At 65.8% G+C, this 14541-nt stretch overlaps 6 protein-coding genes across 6 annotated transcripts; 2 read left to right on the forward strand and 4 right to left on the reverse strand.

Annotated features, from left to right (window-relative positions):
• Positions 1–833: 833 nt before the first annotated feature.
• On the forward strand, positions 834–1190 carry EMIHUDRAFT_215906 (hypothetical protein; the record flags this gene model as incomplete). The annotated part of the gene is made up of 1 exon (XM_005762601.1): positions 834–1190. The coding sequence occupies one exon, from the start codon at positions 834–836 to the stop codon at positions 1188–1190; it is 357 nt and encodes a 118-aa protein (XP_005762658.1).
• EMIHUDRAFT_452720 (putative acyl-CoA dehydrogenase) lies at positions 1181–3944 on the reverse strand. Its single transcript, XM_005762602.1, has 7 exons — positions 3537–3944; positions 3267–3445; positions 3038–3197; positions 2693–2791; positions 1969–2496; positions 1870–1895; positions 1181–1674 (listed from the first exon to the last, which is right to left on the reverse strand). The coding sequence occupies exons 1-7, from the start codon at positions 3819–3821 to the stop codon at positions 1410–1412; spliced, it is 1542 nt and encodes a 513-aa protein (XP_005762659.1). The 5' UTR covers positions 3822–3944; the 3' UTR covers positions 1181–1409.
• Positions 3945–4117: 173 nt separating this feature from the next.
• On the reverse strand, positions 4118–4414 carry EMIHUDRAFT_48847 (hypothetical protein; the record flags this gene model as incomplete). Its single annotated transcript, XM_005762603.1, has 1 exon — positions 4118–4414. A coding segment is annotated over one exon (297 nt), but the record flags the coding sequence as incomplete, so codon positions are not given.
• Positions 4415–6420: 2006 nt separating this feature from the next.
• Positions 6421–8143, forward strand: EMIHUDRAFT_105299 (hypothetical protein; the record flags this gene model as incomplete). Its single annotated transcript, XM_005762604.1, has 4 exons — positions 6421–7055; positions 7221–7469; positions 7515–7524; positions 7622–8143. The coding sequence occupies 4 exons, from the start codon at positions 6421–6423 to the stop codon at positions 8141–8143; spliced, it is 1416 nt and encodes a 471-aa protein (XP_005762661.1).
• A 382-nt stretch (positions 8144–8525) lies between these two features.
• Positions 8526–9542, reverse strand: EMIHUDRAFT_215909 (hypothetical protein; the record flags this gene model as incomplete). The annotated part of the gene is made up of 2 exons (XM_005762605.1): positions 8526–9376; positions 9497–9542. 2 exons carry the CDS (start codon positions 9540–9542, stop codon positions 8526–8528), a joined length of 897 nt encoding a protein of 298 aa, XP_005762662.1.
• Positions 9543–11656: 2114 nt separating this feature from the next.
• On the reverse strand, positions 11657–13933 carry EMIHUDRAFT_437912 (hypothetical protein; the record flags this gene model as incomplete). The annotated part of the gene is made up of 4 exons (XM_005762606.1): positions 11657–12052; positions 12086–12223; positions 12296–12478; positions 12554–13933. 4 exons carry the CDS (start codon positions 13931–13933, stop codon positions 11828–11830), a joined length of 1926 nt encoding a protein of 641 aa, XP_005762663.1. The 3' UTR covers positions 11657–11827.
• Positions 13934–14541: the final 608 nt, after the last annotated feature.

A 14541-nucleotide genomic window follows, 5' to 3' on the forward strand; every position in this document is an offset into this window, starting at 1 on the left:
TGCTCCTAGGGGGCCCTGTGCGATCCGACGGGTAGGGGGGCTGTGCCCGGGCGGTGTCCGGTGTGGAGTCCCCTTCTGATCCCGCCTGAGATGTTGGGTGCGAGGTCGTGGAAGCTTTGATCCCAAAGGGGGGGAGCTGATCCCACTCGTAACCAACTCTCAGGGGCAGTAGGTGGGCGAGCTTCAGGCGCGCCCATCTCGATCGTCAAGGCGTCGCTACGCGCGGTCTTCCGCGGGGGGAGCTTCGTCGACGGGTGCGGGAGCGCGGCGCAGTCAGTGCCGCGGCGAGGCCTCCGGCTGTTTGCGGCGGGCGGCTTGCTGCTCGCTGCATGGCGAAAAACTCGTCTCGCCACACACCAAGGGCGTATGCTCTGGCGAGACGTGAGGCGCATGCGCCCAGGAGGGGAGGGCGCATGCGTAACGACGCTGCTAGAGATGCCTTTCGGGGCCCAGAGACAAAACTTCTGTGATGCCATGCGTGACCTAGTAGTGTCCCCAGCTATGGGCGTGTCCACGTTGGAGCCAGGTGTGGTGTGGGCGCGAGAATAGCTCCGCCGTTCATGGAGGCAACCGATGCGAGTCGACTGGTGTGTGTCGTCGTGGTTTCGTATCAAGAATACTCACTCACTCACACAGGGATCTACAATGCTGTCTTAAGGTCCGACAGGGTCGGCACCGGGCACCGCCTCGGTATACAAAATGCGCCTGCGGGCGGACCCTCACAGATCACAGATCAAAGCACCAGATCTGGAGAAAAGAAAACAACACGGTAGCAGCCGCCCGGCCGCGCCAAAGGTCCTCGAGACCTGCTGGGCTCTGCGAGTTAAAATTCGATGCCAACCCTCGCCCTACTTTGCCTCTCGGCGCTCTCTCCCTTTGCGGTGCCGCTCACCGGCGCTCAGCGGCGATACCTTCGTGCGCATGCCGGCCGGCTCACTTCCGAGAAGCTGCTTCCGCGGGCGCTGGTTCTCGACCCTGCGGCCGGCAGCCTTGGCGAAATCGAGGATGCGCTCTCCACGCGCGAGCTGGTCCGCTGCAAGCTCGGTGCAGCGAAGAAAAAGGCCGAGGCGCGTTCGATGGCGACAGAGCTCGCCACCCGTCTGGACGCTGAGGTTGCGCAAGTGATAGGACACACGTGCCTTCTCTACCGGCAGTCGCCGCAGCGAATCATCGAGCTACCGCCAGAATAATCGCGTTTGCTAAATAATGATACGTACACGTACATGCCCTCTGCTGGCTCTGCAGACTCGAGACTGCACTGACGACCGACTGCGCGGTGCACGACGTGTCTCTCGGTGACTAGTCCGGTGTGTGCCGACTCCGTGCCGTGCCAGGCCCCCACGCATCCTCTCTCCCCGATCTCCGCGCGCGTGGCCGCGGGCAATTCACGAGTCCTTCCACGAGACGCCTCAGAACCAGTTTCCGCGCATGCTCACGTTCGTATCGTCCAAGGAGCAGAGCAGCTGCGCCATGCCCTCCGTCTTCGAGAGCTCCTGCCGGGTGAACCACTGCATCGTGTGCAGCTTGCCGCGGTAGAAGGCCTCGTCGTCCGCGCTCGCGTCGCCGCCCTCCGCCTCGAGGCGCAGCAGGCCGCGCCGCGCCGCGGTGCCCTGCCGCAGCCACTGCCATGCGACGGCGGTGTGGCCCGTCATCGTAAGGTAGGCGTGCGAGTTGCTCAGCCCGACCTCCACCTCCCCGCCCGCCGCCGCGCCGAGCAGCGTCGCCGTCGTCTCTTGCAGCCGCTGCATCGCCGCCTCGAGCGAGTCCGCCGCCTCGGCCAGCGGCGCGCCGCCCGCCGCCCGCGCCGCGGCGACGTCCTCGGCGACGGCGGCGCCGAGCAGTTTGAGCGCCGCGCCGCCGCCCATCGACGCCTTTCGGCCGAGCAGGTCGAGGGCCTGCAGGAAGGGTCCGAGAGGGTGAGGGGAGGCTCCGAGGAGGAGTCGCTGCAAGCAAGCCGCGGGCCTGCACGCCGGACGTGCCCTCGTAGATCATGTTTGGGCGCGCGTCGCGGTAGAGCTGCTCGAGCGGGAAGTCCTGCGTGTAGCCGTACCCGCCCAACACCTGCATCGCCCACTTGTTCGCCTCGAGGCACCACTCGGACGGCCACGCCTTGACCACCGGCGTGAGGAGCTCGAGCAGCAGCAGCTTGTCCGACCTCGCCGCGGCGTCGGCCGTGGTGGCCAGCGCGTCGATGACACCCGCCGTGTACATGCACAGCCCGAGCGCGCCCTCGACGTACGCCTTTTGCAGCAGCAGCATCCGCTTGACATCCGAGTGCTCGATGATCGGCACCATTGGCGTGCTCGGGTCGCGGCAGAGCGGCGAGCGGCCCTGCGTGCGCTGCCGCGCGTACTGCAGCGAGTAGAGGTAGCCCGCGAGGGCGGGGCCCACGCCGCCGAGCCCGACTTGGAAGCGGAGCTCGTTCATCATGATGAACATGCAATGCAGCCCCTGGTTAGGCTCGCCGACAAGGTGGCCGGTGGCGCCACCCGTCGCCTAACCTCGGACAGTCGGGTGATCTCGAGCAGTCTCATCCACAAGGTGCCACGAGTGTCCTATCCGCCGCCTCGCCAAACAGCAGCTCGCCCGCGTTGACGCTCGCCGTCTGCCCCATCTTATGGTTAAGCCCTCCCAGCCGGACGTCGTTGCGCTCGCCTAGTCTCGGGGCAGCTCAGCTGATCTGCGGCGAAACTCCCGCCCACGCCGAGCTAGACGCCGGCCGGTCGCCGAGCGAGACGCCCTCCTCGCTGAACGAGAGCGCATGCTTCGGGACGAGGAAGAGGGAGATGCCCTTGGTGCCGGCGGGCGCCCCTGCCCGGCGCGTCACACCACGCGTCACACGGAGCGGGAGGGGGGAGGAGCACCTCTCGTGCACGTGCCTCTCCTCGCTCCTCTCTCTCTCGCTCCTCTCCTCGCTCCTCTCCTCGCTCCTCTCCTCGCTCCTCTCCTCGCTCCTCGCCTCGCTCTCTCTCTCGCTCCTCTCCTCGCGCGCTCTCTCTCGCTCTCTCGTGCGGGCGCCAGGCAGCTTGGCGAGCACCATGTGCGCGATGGTGCCTCCAAAGTTGTTTTCCGCGGCGGTGATCCACATCTTGTTTCCGCGGATCTTGTACGTGCCGTCGGGCTGCGGGTGCGCCGTCGTGCGGATGTCGGTCAGCGACGAGCCAGCGTGCGTCTCGGAGAGGCACATGGTACCGCACCTGGCCCAGAGCCGTCCGGCAGTGAGGAGGCCGCTCACGGCCCTCGCGGAGGGAGGGGTCGAGCCGCACCACTCGCCGCTGAGCAGCTTCGGGAGCACGTGCGCGCGCTGCTCGTCGGTGCCGTGGTGCTGCAGGATCTTTGCAGCGCCGACGTTGAGCGCGAAGTGCGCCGAGAAGCCGGCGTTTGCGGACGAAAAGTGCAGCCCGACGGCGCCGCTCACTGCGACGGGCATCTGCGACCCTCCCACCTGGGCGTGGAAAGGGAGGCAGGACGGGTATAGGGCTCTCGAACACACCGCCCTGCGTGTGTTTGGCTATCTGCAATCTGGAAGGGCGAGCCTCGGCGTCCATCGACGTGGTGAGGAAGCCGGCGTCGGAATAGGCGCGGTGCGCCGCGACGTGCTCGGGCAGTAGCGTCAGCGTGTCCGTCTCCTGGCAGTACTGCGGCGGGTGGCGGTCGCCCTTTGCATTGTACTGGTGGAAGTGTGAGTGCGCCAGCTGGTGGGCAGTGTCCAGCGCAGCGTCAAAGGTGGGCCGGTCGCAGTGTTGGTAGCGCTCGGTTTGGCACAGCGCCTCGACGTTTTCAACCTCGTACAGGATGAAGTCGAGGTCACGCCGGTTCATCACGAGGTCATCGTTGATGTTGGCGTGCGCGTCCGATGCGGGAGGCGTGTCGGGCAGCGCGGAGAGGCGGCGCTTGGCCGGCACGATCTGCCGCCATGGCCGTGGTGCGAGGCTGCGAGCGAGGTTGGACCGTCGAAGCAGCATGTTCACTGACTGTCTGCTATATGATCTGGATTTGAAGCTCAGCCTCCCCGGGGAGTTTCGAGCTCTGGCGGCACGAAAAGAATTCGCGGGAGTACACACACATGCCGGGAGCCGCACACAAAAACACATGCAAAAACTCGGCTAGATAATCAAAAGTTCAGCGAGAGCAGCCCGGCCACCCCGCGCTTCACCCAGTGCGGCTGCGGCTGGTCCAAACTACATGGAATGTCAAGTACCATCACAAAGTTGGTTGAGTGCCCGGTGGTGGAGAGGGTGCCGAACCTCGCTAGCGTCTTGTAGATGGGGCACGCGTAGACGCCCTCGCTCGGCGGCTTGCGATGCTGCTCTGGCAGCATGTGCACGACGGGCAGCTGCGTGAAGAGCACTTTGGCCTCGGACTCTTGCAAGAGCTGCACGTCCGCGTCCCAACGCGCGCCCTCGATGAAGAGCCGAAGCGCGTCGTCGAGCGCCGCCTGCGCCGTTCGAAGCTCGCGCACTTTGGCCTCGATCCCAGGCAAATCGAAGCTTTGCTCCTCCCCGTCGTCGGCACTCGCAAAGGCGGCGACGCATGCGCTGTCTTCCCGCCGCAGCACCTCCTCGTGCGGACGGAGCGACTTGAGGTACTCGCTCATCGGTGCCGTCGCCGCGCGCAAGGCCGTCTCGAGCCGGTGGCGAAGGTCGATCGTCTGAACCTCCGAGGCGACGCCTGCGCTCGACAGCGGTCGCAGCTGAGAGCTGAGCAAGCTGCCAAAGAGGTTTAGCTCCGTCAGTGGCGCGAGGGCCTCGAGCCCGAGGTCGAGCTGCCGCAGGCAGGCATGCACCATCTTCTCCGGAGGCACCGAGTAGCCAACCTCACCCTCCTCGACGAGGAGCTCGACGCTGAGGAGCGGAGTGCTCCGAAGATAGGCGGGGTCGAGCACCGGAACCCCCGGCCGACCCGCGTGACCTTCGAGGAAGGCGACGTACGCGTGCAGCGAATCGCGCGCAAAGCACGTGAGCGCGTCAGACATCATCAAGTTGACCTGAGTCGACAGCCTGTCTTGCCGAGAACTGGGACTGGGACGTGAGCCTGCCCAATCGCCCTGCCTCTCAGCATTCGCCGCCGAGTCTACGCGCCCGCGCCCAACGCCTTCGATCGAGGGCAACTGCAGCGGTGGCGGAGGTGGCTCCGACAATGCGGCACCACCAGGGCCGGTCCCGAGTGCCTCCGTCACCACTGTGTGAATGGCTGGCTGCCACGTGCCAGTGATGAAACCCATCACCTTTTTCAGGTGGCTTGCCTGTGCACTCTCGTACTCGATGAGTGTCCGCGTGCGGGAGACCTCGACTTCAAAGAGCGAGAGGCGCGCCAACTGGAGGCACTCATGCCGAGCGGCGAAGACGGCACGACACACCTCTGGCATTGCGGCGGAAGAGACTGCGGCAAAAGAGGCAACGGCGTGGGGGTACTCGGGCAGCTTGGCGGCGGCAATGACGCCGATCTCAGGCGGCGGCGGAGGAGGCGCTGGGATGAAGTCGGTATCATTGCCTAGGCCGAGCGGCGGCCGCACTATCGAATGCCGCAGCAGCATGGCATTCATTGAGTGTGTGTATGCGAGGCGGACCTCGGACACCAGGGCCTCCGCTGCTCCAGAGCGCAAGAGCGCCTTGCCAGCAGCCGGCATGCGGTGAGCGGGTACCGCACGCTCCAGGAGTCGCTCGACTTGCGTGTCGGAGAGGGTGTAGACGCCGGTGGTGGGCATGGATTGCACGTAGCACCGGAACAAGATCTCAGCCTCCGCACGATCGCGCGCTGCGTGGGCCGAGGCGAGCCGGGCTGCAAACTCGCGCACGGGCTCGTGAAGCCAGTACACGCCCAGGCGAGGCGCAGAGACAGCTGTCGCCTTGTCGACCACGGCGTCGGAACCAAGCAGGTGAGCCGCGAATGTCTGCGCTTTGGCATCGTAGCTGTGAACGCGTCCCAGCCTCCAGTCCTCACCACCCGAGGGCTCGGACACGAGCACCGCAGCATTGGGCTGCCCAGACCCCAGGCTGAGCGCGGCGGCGATGTCGTCCTCCGGGGCGTGCTCGGCGCTGTCAAAGTGCTGGAGGGGCAGCCGCACGCGCGAGCCTGTGCGACCCCGCTTGGGTGCGAGCGTGTCGAGCCCATGCTCGATGAGCAACGCGCGCAGGGCCAGAAGCTGCTCCTGGGGAGGCGGGCCCGCGCGGCCCGCCGCCATCATAGCACCAGCAACGAGCCCGACCGATGTAACCGAAAAGAAGTTCTTCTTTTCGGTGGACCTCGGCTATAGTCACATGTCCCGAAAAGGAGGTATGCCAGCCCACGCAGAAGCTGCTCACGCGCAGGGGAGGATGCACGCCCGGCCTCGGAATTTCTTTTAGCTTCGAGCGGAAGCGTCACACGTGGCTACGCGCGCGCGAGATCACGCTTGTTTGAGCTGCCGACTCCTTCACAATGCCGAAGCCCCGCCGCGGCGCTGCCCTCGCGCCCGAGGGCGTCGAGGTTGTGCCGCACCCGCTGCGCGTGCGCCCGATGGGGAGCCTGCTCTTTGCGGACGACCGGCGCAGCCTCCGCGAGGAGCCGGGTGCGCTGGGTGCTCTGGCTTTGCTGCCGGACGAGGTGCTGATGCAGATCCTCTCCAGCGGCGGTGCGCGCGAGCTCGCGTGCTGCGCCTGCACCTCACGGGCGATGCGAGTCCTCGCGCTCTCCGAGGACCTCTGGAAGGCGTGCTGCCTCGAGGAGGAGATGGCGCCGGGCGAGTGGCTGCGCTACGACCCAGGCGGCTGGCGATGCACCTACCGGCGGCGGCGCGGCTTGCCCGCGGCGCCGGCCGCGTCGCTCGGGGCCACACACTACTACTACTCGGACGTGCTGTACGCGCCGTGGCACTGCGGTACGGCCGCCATCCCTCCGCGCTGGTCTCGCTTTGAGAATGTGCCTCGGGTCGCGGCGAGCGGGCTGAGCGTGGAGGAGTTCGCGGCCCGCTTCGAGGCGCCCGGCCAGCCGGTCATTCTGACCGGCTTGGCGAGCGGCTGGCCCGCCGCTGCCAAGTGGACCGAGGCGGCGCTTCGAGACCGGTTCGGCGAGAGGTGCGGCTTCCACGTCGGCGGGCGCGCGAGCCCTAGATGCGGCTGCCTAGATGCGGCTGCCTAGATGCGGCTGCCTAGATGCACGGGTCACACGCTCGCGTGTCCGAAGCAGCGCTCGCAAGAGGCCCGCGTGCACGAGACCCGCGCCTTGCATGCATGCTCCAGGCACACGATGAGCCTGCCCGCCTTCTTCGACTACTGCGCGAGCAACGCAGACGAGCAGCCGCTCTACCTCTTTGACAAGCGCTTCGCAGAGACGTCCGCCGCCGGCGGCGGCGCCGAGCCGGGCCTGGCTGCGGACTACGCCGTGCCCGCCTACTTCAGCGCAGATCGCGACCTTTTTGCGAAGCTGCCGGGAGGCTGCCGGCCGGACCACCGCTGGCTCATCGCGGGCGGGACGCGGTCCGGCTCTCGGTGCTGCAGGAGCCTTCCCTAAACCTTCTCGGAACCTTCCTACAGGCGGGACGCGGTCCGGCTCGGCGTGGCACGTTGACCCAAACGCGACCTCCGCGTGGAACGCGTGCGTCCGCGGGCGGAAGAAGTGGGTGCTCACCCCGCCTGGCCAGCCGCCTGCCGGAGTGACGCCGAGCGCGGACGGCGCCAGCCTCACCTCGCCCGTCTCGCTGTACGAGTGGTTCCGCGTCTTCTACTCGTCGCTGGCCGAGGCGCGGGGCGGCGGCGGCGGCGGCGGCGGCGGCGGCGGGGCGGCCGCGCTCGAGGCGACGGTGGAGGAGGGCGAGGTGCTCTTTGTGCCGTCGGGATGGTGGCATTGCTGCCTCAACTTGGAGCCGTCGATCGCAATCACAGGGAACTATGCTCCGCGCTGCCACGCAGCGCGCATTTTGCAGTACCTTCGCGCGGGCGACGAGGCGGGCGACCTTGTTTCGGGCGTGCCGCATGAGCTGCGCCCCCGCCTCGCCGGCGAGTTCGAGGCGGTGTTGCGCACCCACCACCCCGAGGCGCTCGAAGGTGGCGAGGGGGGCCAGCCGCGCCAGGACGGCGGGGACATCACCCCACAGGCGGCGCGGCCCTCTTGCGCCGCCGTCATGGGGCGGGAGCCGCAGGCGGAGTTCCGGTTCGATTTTTGACCGGTGTGTGTGTGGGTGGGTGGGTGCGTGCGTGCGTGCGTGCGTGCGTGCGTGCGTGTGTGTGCGCGCGCGCGTGTGTGTGTGTGTGTGTGTGTGTGTGTGTGTGTGTGTGTGTGTGCAGTGTTCACGAGTGGCGAGACCGGACAGCGGTCAGCGCCGCCGAGGAAGCATATACACACGTAAAAAACCGTGTAGGTTGGCATGTGTGTCTCCAACGCGCCCTAAAACCACACACCCCCGACACCCCAACTACAGCACGAACACAGGAGGACAGTGTGCGCGCATCCGCATGAGACACGCAGGCACAGCCCGAGTTCGCGAGGGTGCGCACTTGTACTGTGTGTGTATACATGAGAAGGTAGGAGGGCATGCGCCGCGCATCTCATACCCGGAAACGCTGCCCGATCGCAATGCCGAGCGCCAGGCAGACGCCTCCGACCGTGATGAAGACGAAACTCCCTGCCGCGGCGCTGCCGATGATGCTGCGCCGCCCGTTTTGGCGCTCGACCTGGAAGCGGCTGCCGGACGACGGCGCTTCCTCCGCCGCCGGCAGTTGCCGAAAAGGCACCCCCGCAGCCGAGCGGCGCGCCTTCATCTGGGCGAGGGCGCGCGACAGTCGCTCGCCCGCCCAAACGTGTCCCTTGGTCAACTCGAGCGCCTCTCGCCACCGGCGCGAGGCGGCAAGCTCCGCCGTGCAGTGCTCATAGAGGCAGACCGAGTCCTCCTTGCGCACGTCGAGCGCGTCGAAGATCTCGACCAGCGAAGACTCCGCGGCGCTCGTCGACTTGCCCGAGAGGGGCGTCTCAGGCGGGATCGAGACCGACTTCGAGTGGTGCGGCGGAGACTTCGATGCTCGGTTAAGCCACGCCGCGGCGCGCGCGTCATTGGCGGCGGCGGCGTCGCCGCTGTCGGCGGCACCTCGCCGCGGCAGGGCCTTGCCGCCTCCCGTCGCGTTGTGCCGCAACAGGAGCTTGGTGACCGAGCAGTGAGGTGGAAACAGCTGATGGAGCGAGCTCAACGGCAAAGAGTCTTGCAGCAGGAGAACGCCACAGACGCGGCGATTGCAGGTCGCGTAGTGCGAGCGTAGGAAGCGGACGGGCTCCGCGCGCTGCTGCTCCAAGGTGAGCTCGGCGCGCTGCCTCGCCGTCGCACCACTGCTCGAGTGGGGCGAGTAGACGTCGCCGCTGCAGTTGAGTTCAGGGTGCCGCGAGAGCAGGCGGCAGGCGGCGAGGCCTCGTGGGCGCGTCGTAGCAAACAGGATGAAGAATCGTCTGCCAGCTTCCTCTCTCAGCACACAAGAGGGCGCGGCATTCAAGCGCTGTGGCGATTGACAGCTCGCCGGCGAATGTGCACAAAATACCCAGCAGCACAGCAGGAGTCGAGCGTGTCCGCGGAGCATCGTCAGGAACGTTTGGAGCAACAGAGCGGACGGACAATCGCGGGGAGAGTGTTCTTAGCTGACGGCGACAAGGGCGTGCTCTGGCGCGAGAGCGTCGTCGTGGAGGAGAGTGATCTAGCGACGGCGACAAGGGCGTGCAGAGAAGAATTCTACACAGGCCTCTCTCACAGCACACTGGCACGACAAGAATTGAAGAAAGCCCGCCGCGCCTGGTTCGCCGCCTCCCTCAGACGACCCCGAGGAGGACGAAACAAAAGTGGAAATCCCGCCGTCAGCTGTCACAATATACCCGAAGGGAACCCCAGTGCCAACACCGACCGTTGAGGTACAAGTGCTCGAAACGAGAGTGGATCTGAGCAACGACATGACAGGGCGGGATATGCTCGCAGTGGGAGTCAGAAATGTGGTCCTTGCGCGAGGAATGCTCGATAAACTCGAGGGACCAAAATACGCGGAGAGGAGAGCGGAGTTACGCAGAAAGGCGAGAGAAGCAGCGAGAGCAAGAGATCGGCAGACGACAGCGGCGTCTCAGAACGAGGCCGAGGAGAGCGATGAGTCAGGGGAAGAGACAGCGGCAGGAGAGAGAACGACGAGAGTGAGAAGAATGCGAGGTGGCATGAAGGTCGCTGCAAGAATTGGTGATAAACTGCGGAGAGAGATAGGAAGTGGTAGACGCCCGAGGGTGGGCGACGGCTAACACCACACTTCTCCCCTAAAATCCCTGTGTGGTGGCGGCGTACCGTCCTCCCATCCCTCCCTTGGGTTGTCTGTTTTCTTTCTTTCTTTTTTCCCTCAGGGTGCTGCGAACCTCCTTTCCGAAACCTCCGAAGCTCTCGAAGTCGAACAAGCGCAGATCGCAATCCTGCTCCCGCGCAAAGCGGTAATCGCCAGGCAGCTGCTTGAGCTTTCCCTTGGGGGCATCCGCATCCTCCCCCTCCCCTACCTCCTTCACCTCCGCCTCCTCCTCCTCGTCCTCCTCCTCCGCCACCGCCGCTGCCGTCGCTCCCGACGGCGAGTACTTGCCGCGCCCTTTTTGACACGCAAGAATACTAGGAAAGGCCCAGCGTCCCCCACCTGCCTCAGCGTGTGGCGATGCGCTCCCCACTCCCGTTCCCCTGTGTCCCTAATCGTCCTTCCAAGATCCTGCTCGTGCAGGTGGGGACGTTGTCCTCCTCCCATCCCTCGTTTGCCTTGTTTGTTTTCTTTCTTTCTGTAAGGTGCCTGTATGGGCTTCCAGTATCGGACCTTCAAGACATGCGCTTTTGGCCGGTGGCCTCCTCGGACATGGTTAGACATGGTACCTCCGGTGAGATGAGTGGCTGCCAGTTCGAGACTGGGGCCGATCGAACTTGAGTTGTTCGGAGGAGGAATCCGGCCCCAGCACGGGTACAAAGAGGGGTACCCGGAGAATCCCCAGCTGCGGAAACGTAGTGTCGCTCAAGAGGTGCGATACTGCGGGGGAGTGTAAGGTGCCTATATGGGCTTCCAGTCTCGAACCTTCAAGACATGCGCTTTTGGCCGGTGGCCTGCTCGGACACTTTCTTTCCTCAGCGTGTGGTGCTGGTGCGGTATGTGCCCTTCACCTATTTATGCGGGATGTCTTTCTTTCTCCACCCACCCGGCGTTGCTCACCTCGTTCTTTCTTTCTTTCTGTGCTGAATACGAATACGAAGGCGCCGGGCTCTCTTGCCCGCAGCCTCCCGTCCCCGTCCGTGGTACCAAGATCGTGCAGCGGGGCGGGGACACACACACGTATGTCCCTTTCTAAATCTCCCATCTCGTGATTTTGGAGAGTTTGACCTTTCATTGATTTGTTCGCAATCGCCGAGTTGCCGCCCGAATCGCTGTCCTCTCCGCCGCTGCTGTCCTCTCCGTCAGAGGAAGTAGGCGTGGGCGGCCGCGGCTCGCCCACATCTCGACCTTCTTGGGCAGCAGCCGGTTCCGCTCGTCGCCGTGGCCCAACTGGCCTCGCCTTCCATCGCCCCAGCTCCAGATCACTTATACACACTTTCTCGTTTTTCTCTGACTCTGTGGACTTGAGAGTGCATCATAGCGTTAGAGCGATCAGCGACCAGCAGCAGCAAAAAAGATGCAGCAGGGGCCGCAGGCACACATTACTCGGGCTGTATTTTCTTGCTGTGAACTCCATTACGTACCCGGCGACCGTCGGTGACGACAGCCGATATGAGACGACCACCAGGGCACCAGACGCACCTCTCTCTCCGCCTGTATACCGTAGAGCGTAGTACCTGTGTGCGCTGTGGGGGAGACACGGTGGATTCCAATCAGCGTACGTGCTCCCAAGCCGTCCCGAACGGCGGCGTGCCCCCTTCCAGCCACTCTGGCCCCAAATGGTGCAGCCAGCGTAGCATCCTCATCCAAGCGACCGTCGGCTCCCAAGTGTGCGGGTCGCCGCGCCCTCGCCCGCAGCCGAAATCGAAGGAGGGCGCGACGAGCATCGCGTCGTGCGGCATCGTCTTCATCACGTGCGACTCGTGCAAGGTACCCGCCTAGAGGTGGAGGGGCGTGGCCGTGTCAGCGACGTGGCAGCGCGTGTGTGTGGTGCGTGTGCTCTCCTTGTCCAAGGCACACGCGAGCTCGCTCATCGTGTCGCTGAACACCTCTTGCCCCCCGTGCGCAACCCACACGCTGTCGGGCCGAGCAGCGGCGCGCAGCTCCTCCTACGCGAGGCTTCCGAGAAGGCTCAGAGAGGGTGCTACGCCGCCCGACGTGAAAGCTGCGCCCAACTCCGCCTCGGTAGCCACATTCGGCGAGACCAGCGAATCGGCGTCGCGGCGGGCTGACGTGGCGTACGCGTAGCCAGGAAGGTTAAAGGCGGCAGGCAGGCCGGACGGCAGGTAATCGCCCCAGCCGAGCGGCGCAACAGGCTCCTCCTCTGTGGGGACGAAGTTCTGCGGGCTGTACCCTCCCGCGACCTGCGCGGCCGCCAAGAAGAGGCGTGAGTAGCGAGTGTCTGGCCGCAGAGTCGAGCTCCCTAGCGCGTCGCGCACCGGATCAAACTTGACTGCCGATGCCGTCTTTCCAGCGGCGTCGCTCAGCGCGGCCCAGGGCGAGCTGAGGCCTACCCCTGCAGGGGGGGGCAGGTTCCCTTCGCCCAGGTAGGACGTGCCCAGGATGAGCGTCGCCAGCGCCATGCCTCCGCCCGACGAGTCGCCCATCACGACGACGTTCGTTGCGCCGTATAGCCGCACGAGTGAACGGTAGCAGCGGCACAGCTGCACGACGGCGGCGGGCCAGGGCTCGGTCGAGGCGGCTGGCCACGCGGGCATCAGCACGACCTGCCCCGTGTTGTCGGCGAGCGCGAAGCCGACGGCGCTCGTGTAGAGCCGCACCATCGTCCCGATGTTGCCGCCGCCGTGCACCCACATGATTACTCGCGAGCCGGGCGCCCCCTCCGCCACGTTTGTGCTCAGCGGCTGACCATCCCTTCCGAGCGTGCCCGGCGGCGTCGGGAGCCGCTCGAAGCTGCTCGGGAAGATCCACGACCCGCCAAATTCCTCCCCGTTTGGCGCATAGATGCCTGGCTCACACACGTGCGTCGAGGCGGCGACCGACCTCGCCCGTCCTTGCATGAAGGAACAGCTCACCATCAGGCAGCAGCGGAAGCAGCGGCACGTATCGGCGAGACCGAAGCAGGCCTCCATCACGCGCGCAAACGCGTTGGGCGGAGCGGCGTCGAAGCTGCGCCCGCTGCAGCAGCCGCGGCAGTACGGGAGGTGGGAAAGGCAGCCGTGACACCACCAGGGCATCCGCGACGCCCAAGGGCCCGCCGCGCCGCCGAACGCCTCCGACTCGGAGACGGTGGGAGGCGACTTCCAGTAGAAGCTGCCGGGACCCCTTCCCGCAGCGACGGAGCCCTTGTTGCAGCACCAGCGCAGCGCGGCGCACCTCTCCTCGGGCGTGGCCCAGCAGAAGCACGGGACGCAGAGCTGCGCGACGGGACAGCAGCAAGGGAGGCAGATGAACTGCGGCTTGGTGTAGGTGTCCGGCTTCCAGCACGGGAGGCAGAGGTAGCTCCAGGCGCAGGTGACGACGTTGTTGCCGCCGCAGCACACCGCCCACGGGTGCTCGGTGAAGCAGCAAGACCCGTAGCACGCCCCGAGGCTCTTTGCGCAGGTGATTCGCTGCGGCCGGCCGGGTGCGAAAAAGTCCTCCGGGACGAGCGGGCCCTGCGAAGCATCCTGGAAGGCGAGGTGCTCGAGCGCAATCTGCTGCTGCGTCGCTGCCGGATCGACGGGAAAGGACGGCACGCCTTGGTCGTCCCGCTGCATCTGCATCGCTGCGGGCGCGGCCTCGAGGCGCCGCCGCGCGATGTACTCGTGCGATGGCACGGGCACCGAGGGGCGGGGCTTCGAGTCTTTCGTCGACATCTCTTTCGTCACACGCGCGTGCTTTCGGCAAATGCTTTCGGCATTTTTTCTTTCATATAGTGATTTGGGCTCGGCAGCTTGTCAGCCCTCAGCCGAAGCTGGGGCCGGTCCCGTAGCCGAGAGAGCCCGCGCCGATGAGTTCGACGCGGTCGGGGGGGCCATTTACTGTCAATATAGAGAGCCTTGGGTTCGAGAGAGAGAGAGATTTTTAGCAATAGTGTGAGTGTTAGATTTGTTTGGGTTCGTAGAATTCTTCATTATAAATCGCTTGCCGTTTTTAAATCTTAAGCGCCAGGTCTGACGAGCTGGGCTTGTGGCGCTCAGCTAGGTCATGCACACCCTCTGCGCTCTGGGCGCTGAGCTGAGTGGAGCGAGTGGAGGCGAGAGTGTAGCGGAGCCGAGCGGAGCCGAGCGGAGCCGAGCGGAGCCGAGCGGAGCCGAGCGGAGCCGAGCGGAGCCGAGCGGAGCCGAGCGGAGCCGAGCGGAGCCGAGCGGAGCCGAGCGGAGCCGAGCGGAGCCGAGCGGAGCCGAGCGGAGCCGAGCGGAGCCGAGCGGAGCCGAGCGGAGCCGAGCGGAGCCGAGCGGAGCCGAGCGGAGCCGAGCGGAGC

This window comes from Emiliania huxleyi, assembly GCF_000372725.1.
Source record: "Emiliania huxleyi CCMP1516 unplaced genomic scaffold EMIHUscaffold_67, whole genome shotgun sequence".
NCBI lineage: Eukaryota > Haptophyta > Isochrysidales > Noelaerhabdaceae > Emiliania > Emiliania huxleyi.